At 40.9% G+C, this 20463-nt stretch overlaps 2 protein-coding genes across 7 annotated transcripts in view; one reads left to right on the forward strand and one right to left on the reverse strand.

The window, feature by feature from the left end:
* CMSS1 (cms1 ribosomal small subunit homolog) overlaps positions 1-20463 on the reverse strand; it is a 247671-nt gene that overhangs the window by 141328 nt on the left and 85880 nt on the right. The window lies entirely within an intron of this gene.
* Positions 1-20463, forward strand: part of FILIP1L (filamin A interacting protein 1 like) — a 213947-nt gene that overhangs the window by 109438 nt on the left and 84046 nt on the right. For all 6 annotated transcript variants that reach the window (XR_014184716.1, XM_082059417.1, XM_082059416.1 and 3 more), the window contains one exon: positions 16764-17050. Coding sequence is in view for 5 of the 6 variants with exons in the window: in XM_082059417.1 (XP_081915543.1) it covers positions 16781-17050 (270 nt within the window). In the remaining variant the exon portion in view is untranslated. The remainder of the gene's footprint in view (positions 1-16763; positions 17051-20463) is intronic.

Raw genomic sequence — 20463 nt, forward strand, 5'->3', positions numbered from 1 at the left:
TGAACACCACTGCTCCAGTGATTAGACAATGGCCGAAATGCTGCCTTTATTGTACCTGCCAAGCCAGGGAACAGACCACTGGGGTCCACACATAACAAAGCAGCTGCAAATTCAACAAAGCTATTTCTTACAAGTATCGTACAAGCCCTTTGGGAAGACAGCCTTAAATCTCCACAGGGTTACGTCTTGCACAGGTGGCCCGTATAACTTCACAGGATCCTGTTCTTAATACTTTCTTCAAAGCTTACTCACTACATTTATTACTGTAGTTCTGACTAAGCCTCCAAAGTATTTTTACAAGCCCCGAACAATAGCCATCATTTAGGATCAAGTTCAACTTGCTAAACTGAATTATATCTAGTCCAGATCCTTAAAATCATACACCTCTGACAAATGCTGTTGATCGCAGAACATAAAGGATATTATTCAGGATAATGTTAGTTTAAGAGATATATGAAGAACACCGTAAGAACAAGAATTTGACATAAGGCTCTTTCATCATTCAGACTATGAAAAAATGCAGTGCTCTGTAACACTCCGTTAGCAACAACTTCATTTTGAAACATGCAATGCAGTTGCAGTAAGGTAAAGATGATCAGGTTTCTGAATTATCACTCTTGTGAATTTTTTAAGTGGTATTTAAGAACCTTGTCTAGAACCTAACAGGACATTAAGTTGTAAATATCATTCTTCAAATAAACAAGCACTAAAGCTAAAACATATTATTTGCCGTTTTCAAAGGCTGAGTATTTTACTCTCTTGATGGTCAGCAAAATCAATTATTTTGCCTTATTTGTAGTTAAATAAGTTATATAGTTAAGTTAAGTAAGTTATATAAGTTATAACTTCTACAAGTTAAAACAATACCAAATTGATTCAATGTCCTGAAAGAAATTCTGATGCTTAAGCACTACTATTTACCATTGAAGCATTTGCCCGGAACCATATATGTTCTAAAGAAATCATTAACTAACCTTAGAGAGATAGGTAAGTATCAGCTCTGTAGCTTTAATTTGCATAAAGCTGAAATTACAATAAAAACATTATCTCTATGCAATTGCTCTGAGGATAAACTTATATAGTTTGCTTTAGGCTCATGCAAGGTAAGAAAATAATGATGAACATGTATGATAAAATCATTCATTATTAATATCAGCATTGTGAGCCACAATCTACCACACTGTTACCACACATACGCATTTCTTCCTTATTTTTCCTTCGGTTCTAACCCTAAAAGCCAAATTGGACAGGCAGTTTTACTTCCAGGTGTCACAAATATTCCACTCCTCTCCTATCCCAGTCAATTTTTTTTTTTTGTTTGAGTTTGTTGGGGATTTTTTGGTGTTTTTTTGTTGTTGTTGTTGGTTGGTTTTGTTTTTTTCCCCTTTTTCTTCTTTTTTTAGGGCTATATGGCAAGAAAATGACTAAACCTTAAAGTAAGGAGAAAACATCTTACTGTCTCTAGATTTGTTTCTTTAATGAATATCCTTGTGTTAACAATAGACCTTTAAAAATGCTACATTTTGAAACTGCCCAGACTATACTCAAAGCAAAATAAATGTATTCAGAGTTATGCTAACAATGAGTCAAAAAATATAGTCCCCAGCCCTGTAGTCTAATCTTACACATGCAGCCCCAGAGACTTTAATGGGCCTACCTGCACAAGGAAAGCTTGCAGAACCCTACCATATGCACTGGGTTTACTAGGTATTTGGTATTAAAGGATGCAGCACAGATTCTAGCCTTTATTTAAAAGTCCTTCCTTTCTTTTCTTTCCAGAAATCTATTCGAGCAGAAAATTTAAGGTTTTGGTGTCAGAGGAATGTTAGTATCTGTGATCGTTCCTCAAATAGATTTCTTTGCACATACAGGAACAACTAGCTATTCACAGCCGTGTATCATCAAAATCCACTCTACTGTTAACACTTCTTAAACACTTATTCACTCACTCAAAACAGAATTGAGTGGAACAGAGGGCTAAAAAAAGTTATCTTCTTAGAGAAAGAATGTAAATACTATTAATGCATGGGAACATGTGATCACTACACACATACCTGCTGCATGTTAAAATGACTCCTTTACAACCACACAGAAATCAGGTGGTGGACTTCTTTTGATTTTTTTTTAAACGCTAAGCAAACATTCAGAAGCTAATTTACATGTCAGAAGTTTGACCAGCCAGGAGTGTCTTTTTTATATATATCTAGGAGAGATGTCTCTGCCTACATAACATAGAATTAGGAGGATACATTCAGATGAGGTGCACAGATACTTTCAGAAGTGGCATTAATCCACTGACTTATTGTATAACAAATTAGCACTATTTATGTACAGAAGAGGCACGGTGCTCTCAGGAGCTAAATATTAACTTCAGATAAAATAATTTCAGTGAAGTCTTACTGAGCAGCAGCTCTAAGGAGGCCCTCTGTGCCTGCAGGATATGACTCATTGCTTCGCTAGGAAGGACTTGAATGGATGCAAATGCAATGGAATAGAAATGCAAATATTTATAGTCACCTGTCCAAGCCCTCCTTAACACACCTAAAGAACCGCAGACCTGTCCTCAGCTGCCAAGGAAACACCAGTGGAACATAATGTAATTGCCACCGAGACAAAAAAAAAAGCAATTCCATTTATGATACCTGCTGCTCAGGGAGCAATTTCTTTCCAGATCTTCCCATGAAAACTGCAGGGTTGAAGACAGGCAGCAGAAGGGTCCCTGCTGCGTCCCTTGGATCCCACCTTGCCTCTGCCTAGTTTCACACTGTCACTGGCCATCAAAGAGGCAGGTGGACAAGCCTTCTGTGAGCCTCTTCAGCACCAACACACATGTAATAGAGCTCCAGCAAAACACAGGACAACCAGTGTTGAGCAGTTAAGCTAGATGACACCAAAAGATTCTGCTTTAATTGCCATTCTTCCAAAAGGATAAACAGATGTTTTAACCAGCCTTTTCAGAAAGGCCTGTAGAGGGGTGGGAATGATGAAGAAGGCCTCCAGACTTCATTGTTCCCTTAGCAACTCTCTGGACATCAGAACCTTGTAAAATATTCATATAGATGCATCCATTTATGTCTGCAAAATCCCTTTCCTCAACTCCCACTAGGCACTGGGCTAGCAACCGGCCACTGCTATATTTTGGGTGAAAAAGGGGAAAAACAAAGAGAGGGACAAACAACAGTGTGTCCTCTAAGCCACCTCTCGAGCAGGCCTTGCCCTCCCCGCTGAGGACTGAACTACAGTATAATCAAAACCAGGGTGAAGTCACAGCTGCAGCCACAAATCAACATTTACTTTTACATATGAACCACATGTAGCAAAATCACGAGGTCCTTTATGTAGCAACAAAAGGAATACACGAGTTTTCTCCACTTGCCCTATGTCAAAGAAGAGGTGTTGGCCTCAAGACCAAATTTCAAATGACGGGGAAGAATAAACAGAATAAAGCACAGGTAAGAACACAGAGGAGGCACATCTACCTGGCTCACCAACCTCCATTCCACTACCTTTTTTCTGTGAGGAGGCAATTTAACTTCACTGCTTTTAAGAAACTTCCTATTAGAAAGCTGTGGTTTCCAGTGCATTTTTATTGCGTTTTCCAAAGTTGCGTCATCAGAGCAGGGCATATTCCTACGTGAGCTGAAGGTCCAAAACTGTGAGTTGCTACAATAAATAATAAAGAATGTTGTGGCTAGTAAAACCTGTAATCTGAACACATACAAAAATTAATTTCACTGTGTATGGTTTCTTGTCAAACTCTGTGCTTTTCACATTTTCCTGGCAAACGCATTTAGCCACAGTCACCAATTCATATGAACAATAAAAAAAAAAGCATAAGCCACCACTCCAAGTCATAATTTTACTTTGGCAATAATCAATCTTAATGAAAAAAATATTCAAAAACTAAAAACAAACTACAAGGCTGACTCAAGAATCTACCTGGAAACTCATGTTTCCTTTGTGTGGAGGAGAACATGTGCCAAACAATTAAAAAAAATCCTGCTGCCACAAAATCAACAGGTAGAACCAAGGTAAACAGGAACAAAACAAAAGAATAATAAAAGCCAAAGAGCACAAAATAAAAAGCCTGCAAAACAACAAAAAGCAGAAATCCACAGTGCTGTCACAAAAAAAGAGATTTTGATTCAAAACACCAATGCAGCACTGGCTTCCACTTCCACCAAAGCCTGGAAATTGAAGTTTTCAAAATTTGTTAGGAGTACCTTGTAACCCTAAGGCACACTCGTCAAAACCATGCAGCTTGTCACTGTGAATCACGGTGAGAGCTCACAGGCAGCATTTGTGGGGTTGGATGAGGGGGATACAGGGCACCGCCAGTCAGTACTCCTGGCTCACAAGGTGAGAAGGGAACTCATGCTATTCACCCCAATGGCAGCATCCCTTCCCTTCCCTAAACCCCAAAACCTAAAACCTCTGTTCCACAGGAAATAAGGTCTAATCCATGTAAAAAGGTTACAGTGACAGGACTGGAGATCTGAGAGATTTTGTTTCCATTAAACTCCTGGGAAAGAATGATTTAGGGTATTTATCTAATTTATTTGAATTTTTCTGTTGGATATTAAAAATGGAGAATGTGGGCGTGAGGAGCAGAGTAAGGAACCTTCCATGGCCATCGGCATGTTGCTAGTTTGTAGTTGCAGTTGGAAAAGGAAAATGCCATAGCAGTTTTCTTGCACAACTAAAGATTAGCACAGTCAGAAAAATTATGTTAGCCTGCTGTTACACACTTAGGTATTGTCATTAATGAGAAAAGAAACCAAGGAAAAATAACATGAAATCACACTGGTTTTGTATTGAAGAATACAAAGAAAAACTATATTTCTCCAACTACAGGAACGCAGAGTATCAAATCACAGAACGTAATGAAGTTTTGAACTTGAGAGTATATAAGGAAAATGCAGTCCACAGCTAAAAGAAAACCCCAAAATCTAAGGAAAAGAAACTTGAGTGATTTCATTTCTGATCAGGTAAACCAATGAAAGATTACTGTCTGATTTCTAGATAGCAGCAGAACATTGTCATTGATGGAGCTAGTATCAAAAAGTTTGGTTTAAACAACAATTAGAAAAACAAAACCACACACACAAAACAAATAACTCTGAAGCCTCGGTTTAGATACAAGCCTGAAGTCCTACCTAATACTGTTCACAGATGCTTCATTGCCAGCGTGACAAAGCCAGTGAACTGCTATTCTCAACAGTTTCTACGAGTTAGGTACTCTCCACTACAAGACAGCATATACAGAATTGGTCTGAAGTGTAAAATATACGGTTCTTGAAGGCAAACAGACATTAAGAAAAACATAAGAAAGAAAACCCAGCACTTTAGAACAACATAAATTAATCTAAAAACTTTCTAAAGGTGGGGAATTCCAGATAAGGGAGAAGTTCACAAACTTTCAAAGCTTGGCTAATTTGTGTTCTGTGTTGCTTAGATACAAAAACAGACAAGAGGGGATTTTTGGATAAATCAAACGAAAACCAAACAAAGAAACAAAACCCCCTGATCTACAATTTCTTAGCAGCCCTGAAAGCCATATCTGGACATTTCACATAACTTGAATAGCCACAAAAGCAGATAAAACTGCCTATTTAAAAATGTCCATCAACTCACTCTCACACAGAACTCTTGAACATGCACTGCTAACGACAACTGTCTGAAGTAGAGCATCCCACACAATATTGTGGGAAAAACAACAGAATTGGCTTTGAAAAGTTGTTTTATTCATGTCTGTCTTGGTAAAATTAAGGGGCATCTGTGGATTTCCCCACCTTCTCTTTCTGCAAACAAGGTATCTCCTCTCAGAGTAGGTTGCAAATTATTAAACCAATATAATAATGATCTTGATTGTCTTAGCCAGCTCTCCATAGACATGAGTTCACAAGAGAGGCAGCCATGCAGCTTCCTCAGATGTTAGTTAAGACTTTTGATCTTTCTTTGAAGAAACATTTCTCAGGATATTTAAAAGCCTGTGGTTAATTTGCATGTGTGAGGAAAAGCAACACTGAGGCGAACACTCCCACACAAAGAAATGTCTCAACAAAGCTACTCTTGTCAAAAATACCCTTTAAGAAAATTAACATATATTCACTTTGAAGGTGTACATTTTTACTCTGTAGTCCTCACTGTGGTCTCTGCTGCCTATTTCATGACTCATGGATGTATGGCACTCCATGCAAACAGTAAGCAGATAAAAAATAGGAGGGAAATGGAGATGGCTGCAAAGGTTAAGAAGTTTGGGTCTTGCATACCCAAACCAATTACTCCAGGGTAACAAATTAACTTACACTAGATAACATATATTAGATAATCCTTGCTTACTAACCTTACATTTTTCATTGAAAACAAAAGCAACGTACTACAACTTTGTGTACTACTGCTCTTTTGCTAGAAGCTGATAATGGACCGCTTATTTTGTATTTGTCACATGCACCAAGCACAAGAGAAATACATAGACATACACTTGGTACACAAGTATCGTCTTCCAAATGTTGTATATGTGTGTGTGTAGAGACAGACATACACACTGAAACACAAGAAATACCATTGGTTTCTTCCTTCTCTTTTGCCCACAGCTATTATAGCTAATAATATCATAACACTGTATTTCTTCAGTTAGATTCTCTTTAGAGTTGTGATTATAGGCTGCTTTTCAAAATGACCTTATACATTACCAGCGTGTTTAAGTGCACACAAGATGACTGTCACCAGCACTTCTTTGCCAGAGTCAATTTACCTTACCTCAGAAAGGAAGGAACACATTACAGGAGACACACTGGCCAGTGAAGCAATGCTTGTATGTGCACATGCAGATGCATAGCTAAAGTTAATCACTGAAGTCAGAGATGTAAAAACTGCACCGAATTCTGTGAACTTATTTTGTCATTTTTTTCTTACAGACTTCATTATATTTGGGGTTTGCTTCTTGTTACTTTGAAAAATAGTTTTAAAATTAAGAGACCTGTCACGCTATTAAAAACATTGGAAAAATATAAGTATTCTATTTCTGCTTAGATGTTTAAAATAGAAGATTGGGTTCTCATTTTGGTGATGACAGGAAGTTTTGAGAAGTGGGAGGGAACACTGCTATGGCATTTTCCTTTTCCAACTGCAACTACAAACTAGCAACATGCAGATGGCCATGGAAGGTTCCTTACTCTGCTCCTCACGCCCACATTCTCCATATTTAATATCCAACAGAAAAATTCAAATAAATTAGATAAATACCCTAAATCATTCTTTCCCAGGAGTTTAATGGAAACAAAATCTCTCAGATCTCCAGTCCTGTCACTGTAACCTTTTTACATGGATTAGACCTTATTTCCTGTGGAACAGAGGTTTTAGGTTTTGGGGTTTAGGGAAGGGATGCTGCCATCGGGGTGAATAGCATGAGTTCCCTTCTCACCTGTGAGCCAGGAGTACTGACTGGCGGTGCCCTGTATCCCCCTCATCCAGCCCCACAAATGCTGCCTGTGAGCTCTCTCTCACTGTGATTCACGGTGACAAGCTGCATGGTTTTGAAATGAGGGAACACTCATAAAAATGAGATTGTTTTTAAAAACCTGGTATCACAAAACTGACCTTGAAATATTTATAAGACCACTGCACAATGATGGCATTTTTGCTACATCAGGTCTGCTCAGGAAGGCAAAAGAAGTGTGGGCAATAACCTATACTGTCAGGAAGTCGGAAATAGCTGCTTTTGCTGGCTCCCCATTTACCAGAAGCATGTTCAACCTGGGGAAGGAACAGCACATACCTGCCAGCTGGGAGACAAGCAAACACATGGAAGATTTAGAGAGCCCTGTGCACTGAGGAACTTCCCCTGCATTTTAAACTCTGCCAAAACTGTCATGTACTTGCACAAAATTAATTCCACTGCTGAGTCAATACCTTCAGATACGTTTGCACTGTGTGTGGCACAAGGAGATACTGATCTTCACCAGGGCCGAAGATTTCATTTAGTAAGTCTGTAGTAAGAAGAGGGAAAGCAAAGGCCAGAAGAATAGATATTGGCCTGAGAGGTGCATGGATCTCATGTGAAAGTCAGGAATTAGACATGAATGTTTGAACTATATCAATCTGCAAAACCTAAAATAAAAAACCTGCAACGCATGAAAGCCAATAAAAACCTTCAGTGAAGCTGAAAAAAAACCCACAAACAACAAACAAACAAACAAATCCCCACAACAACCCCACCATTCAGTAGACAGCAGGTATGTGATGTACCATATAGAAAATATTAGCCTATCCTGAGACCCAAAAAACTTTTGGTTTGGATTTTTTTCCTTCTGTTTTCAATCTTGCATGTTATTATTTTACAAATAGTTAGCTAGCCACTTCTCAAGTCCTCAAATACCCTACTTTAGCTATCGCTTGTGAGATTTACATGATACCCACCATGCAAAAAACTATCTGTTTCATAAGTCTCCAGCTTCATGAACACCCCCACGACAGACGATTCTGGGAAAAGGCCAAAATTTCCAGTGTAGTCTTCCTAAAAATAACCTGAGCTTGTTTCTCTGTGGCAACGAGCCTGCGTACTTTGTCTATCCAGGGGTCCCATCCTGAACCACTGCCAATTTCAAACAAGCCAGAGAGAGGCAAGATACTGACATTCTACAGATTTCAGGGAAAGTGGTGCCTGCAGAAAGAGTTGAGAGAGAGCCAGAGTGAGGAAACACTGAAATGTGGGATTCAAACTCAGCCACAGTAGCTGCTGCCTTTGCCCTTCTATAGGCGTAGATCTACAGAAAAACAGGCTCCATTAGTATTTCTCTCTACACAGCTGCTTGCCTTTTTTTTTTATTTTTTAAATATACACTGGGTCATACATACCATGATACTCAACCTAAATTGGAGCTGAATTACTCTGCTATGTACATGTCTATAGTCTAGTTACTTTCAAGGTACTCAGGAAAAGAATGAGTTTCAGTTCCTTAACAGAAAGGAGCATTTTCTTTTCATGTAGCACTGTTTCCCATCTTTCCTTTGGATAATGCTGTAATTACAGAGTAATTATGCATTGCAGCCAAAATTACAGTAGCTGAATAATAAGTATTAAATCACAACCACTGAATTAAATAACATTAACTGCTTCTTATGCACATGAAAGGAGAAAATTCTATACTTGGAAAGCAAATTCATATAACTGAAATTGGAGCAGCTGAGCTTTATTTCAGTGTACTTTAACAATACAAATCTATCATACAGACAACTTCAGGTGTCTTATTTTTTATTTAGAAACAGATAATGTGGCACTGCAGACTTTAGCTTTTCAAACACCTAGATCTACATGATGCTACAGTAACACTGTTTCACATGTACCAAAAATCTCTCTTTCATTAATCCTCACAAATAATCTGCTTTTGGTGTCTACTGACAAAATGAGTGTGAAACATTTTACTTTAAAAAATAGAAGGAAAACCAAACCTAAACCCAAGGAAGCAGACATAGAACAAGTTCCCCATATAAATATCTCCAAAGCAATTCAGTGTGATTGCATAAAATTCCCCATGACCCTTAGTTCCCAGAAGTAGAAAGTTAAAGAAATTCTAGCTATTTTAATTTTGATTCCTCCTCAACCTTTTGAACCCATAAAAGCATGGGATTATACTAGTGCTGCCTCCCCACAGAAGCACATTGAAGCCATGGTGCACATAGAACTTAGTCATTCTCCCATTAAAACTAAAACCTGAGCTGCACATGGTGGCTTTGCAGCATGTGGGGTGGGTACCCACCAAGAAGACAAATCACCTCAAACAAAACTACTGTGCCTAACCTATTTGCTACATCAACTGTATACCTATAATGTAATAAATACCCTGTAACTTTCCAAGACTACCATGAATTTAGCAAAATGCTGGACCATAAAGTAGGAGAGCTGAATTCCTGTGGAGGAGAAAGAAGAGTAGTTTACCAGGAGGAAAAAGGGATGCGAGTGCCTTTGAGTGTTAGGTATGGTCAGAAGTTGTTAAAAGGTATGACCAGAGTAAAGAGAAAATCAGCCTGCAGTCAGAAAACTCTAAAAGTGTTGATTTCTGAGCTGGAATCTCTGTGGAATCCATGTGTTTATTTCAGACTTCAGAACAGCTACTCAATTTTGCCAAAGTAATGTTATGTGACACAGCAGAGAGCCCAAACTCTTGAGTTTCTCATGGATCACCACAAAGAGGTCTAGTGCCCAGACACTAGACTTGGTTTTATGGACCATCTGAAGAACCCCACTTAGAAAAAGGTTTGACATCTCTGAATAGGAGTATACATTCCTAATCATATTTTTGCATTATGAAAATTCCAAGTATGTTCCAAGTGGTCAGTTTATGCTTTCACGCACAGCTCTGTGGGTGGGCATGCTTTAAACTGCCACAGTTATGTACTCAAATACGTGGGCAAACACCACCTGAGCCTTGTCAGGAGATGGGATGAGACTGGTTAATCTACGGGAAGGGTCTAACTCGAGCCCTAAGCCACAAAACCAGCAACTGGCCACATGGTACATCTTTCTCTACTTCCATGCACAAAATCCCATGGTGTCTCTGTGTGTGTGTATATATATATTTTTTTTTTCTTTTTTTAATATATATATGTAGTTAGAGACTTTACAACAGTGAGGAACAGATTACAAGTTCACACACCAATCCTGAAATGACAGACAACGGACGCAGATACATTCTTCAAAAGGAGCTGGTGAAAACCTCCTACAGATGCAGCCCTCTGAAGACGACTGTAAGGCTGTACAGACCTCATATGCAAAATGGACTTGGAAAGACCTTACCTAGCCACAATCACTACATGTGTGCAAAACACTACAGGATTGGAAGGAGGTGGAGACAACAACAGATGGTGGAAATTTCACAGTACCTTCACCATCAGCAGAGTAACATGACAACTCTCTAATATAGTCCAAAAGGCATCTTACTGTCTCAGAAGAGGCTCCTTGTCTCCAAGGGGTAAGAAATCTGACTTGTGGTCAGATAAACCACGACCAGCACAGAAATGACATCCAGTTCTCAACCATGCACTTTTGCTGTCTGGGAGCATTTACATGGTCTGCTGAATCCAGATTTTCTTCCCATTTGAGTAATTGCTGTTCTTGCAGGATCCCCAAGGGCTTCAAAGACCAAAATTTGACAATATCCCATGAGAGGGGAAACAGACTTACAATTTATTTTTTTCTCCCTTCAGCTCTGCATGCCAACAGGTGCATCAGGCCACACAGATAAGCATTGCTGCATCTGTTTTCCCAGATAAACACCTTAATCTTGCAGTTCCATGCCAGGATAGAAACACTTTACACAATCACAGAATGGTTGGGGTTGTCAGGGACCTCTGGAGATCATCTAGTCCAACCCACCTGCTTAAGCAGGTTCACCCAGAGCAGATTGCACAGGAATGTGTCCAGGAGGGTTTTGAATGTCTCCGGAGTCTTAACCCAGAGTCCCTGGGTGAAGAACCCATTAAAGGAAAGAAGTCTCTTCTCACTTACTGCCCAGCCTATGCATCAAAACAGCACAAGAGTCTACTGTGAATAAGAGCACAGCCCAAATGAGAAAGTCAGCCGTGGTACAACGGAACATCCCTCTGGACAGAAGCCCTTGCAAATAGTTTAAAGGAACATGCTAAAGCAGTCTACCCCCCAAAAAAATGGGCTGGATCTCTGGAAGTGAGCCAAATCTACCACAAAGCGAAGTATTCCCACTCAGAGGAAGGATGAGAAGTCCTAAACACATTCTGCCAGAAGACACCAGTTCCAGAAAAGGCTCAGTGTTGCTATGACTTTTTCATCTTCTCCTCTGGTTGAGTGTGGCTCAGTTGCTGACCCACAGGTGACAACTAGGACTACAGAAGGAGAAGGCGGCAAACCTGCTGCTTTCTCTGGCGAACGATATAACGTGGCCTAGCCAAAAGCCCCATCCTGTGCCTTAAAAAAGACATCATGCGCTTTGTGCTCCCCCATTACACCATCACGCTGAGCAATCGCATCTCAGCTCCTTCTAAAAGTCAATCTGTTGGTAGGAGTCCTATCCATTTCAGCAAACCAAAAGCATTGCCGCATCCCTTCAAAGAGATGTTAAAAACCAGAAAGACATAATTCCTTGCTTAGTCACGGATTTTTGGAAGAAACGGCAATTTCTAAACTATTCAGGATCCTTACCCTGGGATTAAGGGAAGATTTGGTCCTGTGAGGGATTTTCTTAGCTCATAAGTCAATCACGGACTAAAGGGAAAACACTAAAGGGAAAAATAGATGGAAAAAAAATGGATGTTTCTTAAAACCCTATGGTGTCTGTGGTGAAGTCACCTCTGAAGTATATTTCAGTCTTTTCCACAAAAGTGCAGGGATTTCTGAACAACCTGCTTGTTCACTGCTGCCAAAGAGACAAATGCAGTTTCATCTCCTTCAGAATATGATTGAAAGGGTGGAGACCAAGTTAACATCATAGAAACATTTGGTCATTTATTAATCTGGCTCTTCAGAAAAGATTATTTTGATCCCTCAGATTACTTGCTCATCACCAAGAAGAGGAAAATTTCTCTTTTATGTGCAGGAGGACAGAATACACGTCCAGAGATGAGCAAGCTCTTTGAAAAACAGAACAGAAAACAAACTATATAAAGAACAAGAACATGAACACTGAGAAGAGATTCAAGCTTGGCTGAGTATGTTAGTTGCAAGAATTTGAATTACCAGAATGTTTCAATGCAACCTATTCTTACTCCATTTTGATTCTGGTACCAGTCTCCCAAGCTGCACTGAATCTGATGAGCCTGGGAACCATCACCTTGTGACTTCAAGGAAGACACCACTGCAAAAATCTCCAGTGAAACAGACACCTCATAACATGAATAACAATGCAGAACACAGGCCATGGGCTCTTCAATTGGCACACCTGCAGTTAACTAAGCTCTGTAAAGAACCCACAGTGCATGGTGGTCTGTGATTTCAGGAGACATGACTTCATGGACCTGGATGATCCTTTCAATCTTCTTTTATTTTTTATGCAAGCAGATATTGACTAGATGTAAATAAAGCATCATATGAGAATTCTGACAAGCAATTTTCTTTCCTCTGTTCCTGTAGCTACAGTCCCTGCTGTATAGTAATTGATCCAAAACAGATGCAAGATCAGAATTGCAAAGCACACAACCAAATCATCTCACCTGCTTTCTTCTTTCTTAGCAGTTGCTGCTTACTGTTTTCTAAGGTACCTTACATTGTCATCCTTCTTGTCAGTACAAAGAAACAAGGCTTCAATTAGCTTCTATACAGAAGTTTGCCGCAAGAGGCAAGAATCAGTCCTCCAGGGACCTACAATCACTGTTACAAGTAGAAACACTTCTTGCTTAGCTCAGTTTTTCAAGACAGCTTCCTTGTACACAGACCCCATCAATATGTAATTTGAAAAGAAAACTGGCTGAGACAGATATGCAAAAAGGCAAACTTTCCACTCATTAGACTAGTCTTGACACCTGGACTCAGGAGGGATGAGACATCTTTTTGGGTGCCATGAAACAACTGATATACACAAATTTTATGAGCCAACTAACATCTTTACCTTGGGGGGGAAAAAAAAAAGTTGCTATCCATTAACTTTCAAGAATATCAAAAGAATTGTTCAAAGTAGAAAATAACCCAACATACCAAAACATACAGCTGGAAAATTTCAAATGACCTTGCTTCTGTCTTGAATGTTACACTAGGGCCATTCAAGGGCTTAATAACATCGCAGAAAACCAGATCTGGACTAGAACAGATCATCTTTCTGCCAAGGGCACAACATGGCAGGTGATATTCTGTCTAAAATGTCAGGTGCACTTTGAGGGTTAGTCCCTTAGGTGGTGCCAAATCTATGGGGTCTGGCATTTGAAGGTGGTGAGGAGTTTCAGGATAGGTGGATGGATGTTTATTTTTGTTCATTTTTGAGGTTCCGTTTTGCTTGCTGCACCAGCAGCTACACTGTCTGTGGTAATTTGAAGCTCTGAATGACCCTTCTGTTACTCATATGTCCATCCTTGGATGACCACATTGGCACTAACATCCTTCTGTAAACAGACAACACTACAAATAATATGAATGCCAGTCAATATACATGTAATAAGAAGGCTTACATAAATCAACAGAGAAAGAATATGTTAATAAGGCAGCCTACTAGTACGAGAGCATTTGCACCTCTCTTGTCAACTACATTCAATTACCCATACAAAAAAGTGCTTAAAACATGCATTTAACATACCACTTCAATCTCTAATCATTTGGGTCAATTGGTAAATCTGATAAACATTTGCATTATCAGATTCAATTGCAGGCATTGGCATTCAGGAATGTCAGAAGAAAGTGCAGGTAAAGTGTACGTAACAACTCTGCTTAACAAGAAAAGATGACAAATCCACTCTCAGACACTGCAAAGGCATCATCTCCATAGAAGAGTGATCTATTTGGCAGGTCAGCTGGCCTTCTCAGGGACCAAGTGACTTTTGTTAGTGCAATAAGGACTGATCTACCTGATTAACGAGGCACGACAAGCTTAAAAGGGAGTCAAAGCTAACGCTCTGCAGCTGAGAAATCTGTGCGCAGCACGTGGCCTTGAAACCAACAGCACGTGTAGAATGTAAGAGAAAATGTGGGGAAGGGCATCCTTTGCAGGGTCACAAGACACTGTCCTTTCAAGTTCAGGATCCTGCTTCCAGGTGCAGCCAACTCACAAAGCTTGAAAAGGTACTAACCTCTTCTTTATGCACTAGTTCCAATTCCCTTCTGCAAGGAATGCCATATTGACACTCAACAACAGGTTTGACAGTAGTTTGATGTGCAGTTGAGACTCCTGCTGCACCTGGCATGCACAAGGGGAAAACTGCAAGGTGTTCTACTTACGCATTGCACAGCATCCTCTGCTTGCAGCATTGAAGTGTATGGACAAGCTCAGAGTGCATTCAGGTTACCTGATTTAACTCACAACTCCTGCATTTGATTTTATAAACACTAGCCAAGCAGGCATTCAGCATTTTATGCTCAAAGGAAACCAACAGTCTTCTTCCAAATTAGTAATAGTCTGCAAGCAAGATGCAAAGTAAGCCTAATAAGCAGACTACAACGAACAACAGTAAACTACATTCAACTGAAAGGGCAGAATGAGAACCAACTAATCATCATCAGCTAACACCACTGCTAGTAGCCTGCTATGAACAACTCTCGGTTTCCTACATTCACTGCAAAAAGCTCCCATCCTAACCCAACACTGCTAATGCACAGCTTCACAAAATAGGGTTCCAGTGCACACTACCACACAAATCTGACACATCTGGGTTTTTGAAGACCTGGAGAAACAATTTTTTTCTTATGAAATATGAGCTACCACGAGTGTTTTAAATTAGACTATAAGAGACTTAAGCACTACAGAAAATGTCACTTGCTTTTCTTGTAATGTTTTTGATAAACTCTCCCCACTCTCGGGCATTATCAATTACTAGCAAAAAGCTTCTTCCATCTCTTCTGTTCTTATAAAGAAACCAAACAAACAAAAAAAACAACACAGAAGTATTTGTAGTGTTCAGTGAAAAAGTACCACAGTTAAGGAGTGCAGTCACAGAGTTCAGGATTTAGGGTCAGAACCTGGTGAAAAGGGGAGCTCTGAAAGAACTTTGTCAGCCACAGGTCTGCGAGGCCACAAAGCAGCAGCACAATCATCTCCTGCCTACCATAGGCCACAACAATTTTCTAGACCTTTCAGCAATTAGCTTTGAGGTTTAATAAGAAAAATTGTGCCTTATTTGTATTTGGAACATGTTTAATTTCACCACTGAATCAGGCTTTTGTCTGCTAGATTGTATCCATGACCACAGTTTTCCTGTAGAGGTAGACTATAATCCATTCACACCTTAATCTGAGTGGTGATAAGCAACACAGAGTTCCTGAAGTTAATCAATATTTATACACTGTTAGTCATTTATCTGCAAAGGCATTAGACTATGTTTACTTAACAGTGGCACTTCAAAGGGGCGTAGTTAGGACAGGTCTCCCTTTGGCCTGGTACTAGCACTCCTAGAGTGATCAAGTCTAGCATTAAGGAAGTAGTAAGGTTTCATACTACATGGCTATTGTGAGGAGGCGATCAAGATCAGCAAGGTATTTTGGTTTTGGGGGTGGTGGTGTTGGGGATGTTTATGATGAGGCTCACCCCTCGCAGTCTGGATGTCCTAACCCCTACATTTTGCCAAACACAGGGAATGCAACTGCATAACTCATAGTAGTGGAGGACCACTTCTGTGCTCCCCCTTGAAAAGATAAAAGCAAAACATAGCTACATAGTAAGGGCTGGGATGTTATGGAATGGGAACAGAAAGATTTTCCCAGTGAAAACCTTCTAAACCTAAATTTGCCTTATCACAATAAGTATCCACCTGAAAGTTGAGGTAGGTGCTGTCTCTCAAATGGGAAATATGGTCTGGGTGCCATACACAGAACTGCTGCTAAAGTCGCTGCCTTTGCAAATTTTGAGGAGGGAATTGTAACAACTGCGTAAGACCAGTTAAGACCCACTTCACTACAGACATCCAGCAAAAACCACAGCCCAGTCCTGGTGGCTTACGTGAGGTTGTCAACTTCTATCAAATGATGAACAGCCTTGCGTGGGAGGGAAAACTACCAGTCTGGAGAGAATAATACCTACCATAAATTACAGTAATAGTTTTATAGTCTCTGCTAGTTAAAACAATTACTTTTTTCCCCCACCTTCCTTCAGCTTCAGAGACACAAACCATGCGTTCCAGAAGTAACAGCACAGAAAGCCCAACCAGACCAAAGCTGAGCCAGCAAAGACCAAAAGACCACCATAAAGAAGAGGCTGGTTACAGTGGGAGAGAAAACATGCAAAGAAGGCAGAAGGAGAAGGATGATGTAGCCCAAGCCAGTACCAACCTAAGAAGCCCTAAGGCAGAGAAAAAACAAAGAAGTCCTTTCAAGAAAAGAGAGGATCTCTCTCGTGATGACTTGCTATTTCTTCTTAGTGTCCTCGAGGGTGAATTACAGGTGATTTCTTGTCTTATTTTATATCCCAGATTAAAACACACTTCCTCCCCACCAGTTTACCATAAACACATGCTGCTTTCATGTTAAGGAAACAGCCTACCTAATTTGATACAGAAGAACAAATGTAAACTGGAAAGTACATAAATACATAAATTATAGCTATTATTACAGATATCAGCCAGAAAAGGTGATCTTTACACCACTCCTAAATGAAAATAAAATTTACTCACTATGTACCTTTTATCATACTAAAAACACTCATGGTCCACTGTGAAGGATCACGTAACTCTCAAAGCAGAGCACTCACAAAACTTCCCTACTATGCTGTCACTTTCTAAGCACTGTAAAACCTATATGGAGAACATATTAGAGACCTTTAAGAAGTTACTTAATTACTTCTTATCACCTGTCTCCTATGAAGTCATGAACATTACTCCCTATGAATCAGTATGTGCCAGATCACAAGAAGTAACTCACTCTGCAGTATTCTAACATCTTCTGCTACAAAAATCAAAAGAGCTATTTTATTTCCCATAATACGAAGCATAAGCATTGCATGCCACTCAGCCCACAAGATACTGGATTTTGAAGAGTGAGCATTTTTCTATCTGGAAAAGGAGCCAGCTGCCAAGTAGTAAATGATGCTTAACCTGGTCAAACATAATTTCAGGAAGCGGCAACCGGATTTCCAGTGAGCAGAGAGATTTCTGTGGCAGGCTGACTGCACAGAAGTAGTGACAGCCACCTGAAACTGCTCAGAGGCAGAGGGAAGAACAAACTGGCCAAAGTGGCATAATTGGGTGTATCACATGGTTTCAGAGTTTCAAAGTTAGAGGCCATTACTTTCTGATTCCAGAACATTCAAGATGTACAAATACCACTCTTTGAGGTTTTTTCCACAATGCTAAGGATTAGAAATAGATTATTTTATATATATTTTTAAACACAGTCACAAGTAGGGATACAGAAGTGCTCCAGCCAAGAGCAATGAGACTGAAAGTGTTACCCTCTCTTGACAACACTCCTCTTTCTGATTTCCTCCCTTCCTATTCTGCCCTTCTAGGATCAGCATGTACTTTGTTTTGTTTTCAACTGAGACCATTGCAGACAAGGGATATTTGAGACTGTGGGAGACGGTGTCAAATGCTTTACTGGAACCAAGACACACCACATTCACTGCTTTACCATCATCTAGCCACCTGGTTATGTCCTCATAAAAGTCAATAAGGTTGGTTAAACATGACTTCCCCTTGGTGAAGCCATGTTGACTGCCCCTAATGACTCTCTTATCCTTTATATGCCTTGAGATGACACCAAGGATAAGTTGTTCCATCACCTTTCCAGGGATGGAGGTGAGGCTGAGAGGTCTATAGTTACCCAGGTCCTCTTTCTTGCCCTTTTTGAAGACTGGAGTGACATTTGCTTTTCTCCAGTCCTCAGGCACCTCTCCTGTTTCCCAAGACTTGGCAAAGATGGTGGAGAGTGGCCTACCAATGACCTCAGCCAGCTCCCTCAGCACCCACGGGTGCATCCCAGCTGGACCCATGGATTTACGGATGTCCAGATTGCTTAATTGCTCCCTAACCCAGTCCTCATCAACCAAAGCAAACTTCTCCACTGTCCTGACTTCCTCTGGGGCCTCAGTGGTACGGGGCTCCTCAGGACAGCCTCTGGCAGTGTAGAGAGAGACAAAGAAAGGCATTCAGTAACTCTGCCTTCTCTGTATCTTCTGTCACCAGGGCACCCACCTCATTCATCAGTGGGCCTACATTGCCTCTAGTGTTAGTTTTATCTGCCATGTATTTGAAGAAGCTCCTTCTGTTGTCCTTGACCCCTCTTGCAAGGTTTAATTCTAAGGAGGCCTTAGCTTTCCTAGTTGCCTCCCTACACCCTCTGACAACAGCCTTATATTCTTCCCAAGTGGCCAGCCCCTCCTTCCATGATCTATAAACTCTCCTCTTTCACTTGAGTTTGCCCAGCAGTTCCCTGTTTAACCACACAGGTCTCCTGGCTCCCTTCCTTGACTTCCTACGTGTCGGGATGGGATGCTCTGATCTTGGAAGAAGCAGTCCCTGAATGCTAACCGACTATCTCGGGTCCCTTTACCATGGTATTTCCCCTAGCAATTGCTTGAAAAGGCTAAAATTGGCCCTGCTGAAGTCCAGGGTTGTGATTCTGCTTGGTATTCTGTTCCTGCCACATGAGATCCTAAACTCCACCATTTCATGGTCGCTGCAACCAAAACAGCCCTCAACCTTCACTGCTTCAACCAGACCCTCCTTGTTAGTGAGGATGAGGTCCAGCAGCGCTCCTCTCCTAGTTGGCTCATTCGCCATTTGCATCAGGAAATTCTCATTGATGCACTGGAAGAACCTCCTAGACTGTGGCCGGCCGGCCCAGTAGTCCTTCCAGCAACCATCAGGGAAGTTAAAATCCCCCACAACAAGCAGGGCCTGTGACTGTGAGGCTGCTCTCAGCTGACTGTAGAAGGCCTCATCAACTTCCTTACCCTGATCTGCTGGCCTGTAATAGACACCCACAACAGTATCACCCCTGTCAGCCTGACCCTTAATTCTCACCCACAGACTCTCAACTCACTCCTCCTCCGTGCCTGGACAGTACTTGATACATCATGGTTGCTCTCTCATGTAAAGAGCAACTCCACCACCACACCTGGCTGGCCTGTCTTTCCTGAGAAGGATACAGCCATCCATGACCACATTCCAGTCATATGAACTGTTCCACCATGTCTCTGTAGTTGCCACCAGATCATAATCTCCTGACAGCGCACAGGTTTCTAACTCCTCCTGCTTATTGCCCATTCTGCACGCATTGGTGTACCGGCATTTCAGAGAGTGAGCTGAGCACACCGATTTCACCCTGGGGGTGTGGGAGGCCTCCCAGTCTTTATCAATACTAAAGCACTGCCCCACTGGTGCAAGACCAGCTACAATCCCATTCCCCTTCGAGTCTAGTTTAAAGCTCTCCAAATGAGCCCAGCTAATTCCTGTCCCAGCATCCTGTGAGATAAACCTTTCCTGTGTATTACTGTCCAGACGGTGTCTTATAAAACAAGCCATTATCAAAGAACCCAGAGCCCTGCCTGTAGCACCAGTCTCGAAGCCAAGCATTTATGGATTGGATCCTTCTATTCCATCCCACATCATCACCCGAAAATGGAAGGAGGGAAGAGAAAATCACTTGCGCCCCAGACTCTTTCACCATCCGTCCCAAGGCCCTGAAATCTTTCTTCATTCCCCTCAGACAGACTGACCCACCTGTCTGGAAGATCAGGAGTGGGTAGTAGTCCGTTGGGTGCACCAGGCTGGGGAGCATCCTGGTGATGTCTCTGATCTGGGCTTCAGGTAGACTGCACATTTCCCTATGATAAGGGTCAACTCTGCATATTGGGC

The sequence above is a fragment of the Streptopelia decaocto genome (assembly GCF_964273445.1).
Source record: "Streptopelia decaocto genome assembly, chromosome: 1".
Taxonomy (NCBI): Eukaryota; Metazoa; Chordata; class Aves; order Columbiformes; family Columbidae; genus Streptopelia; species Streptopelia decaocto.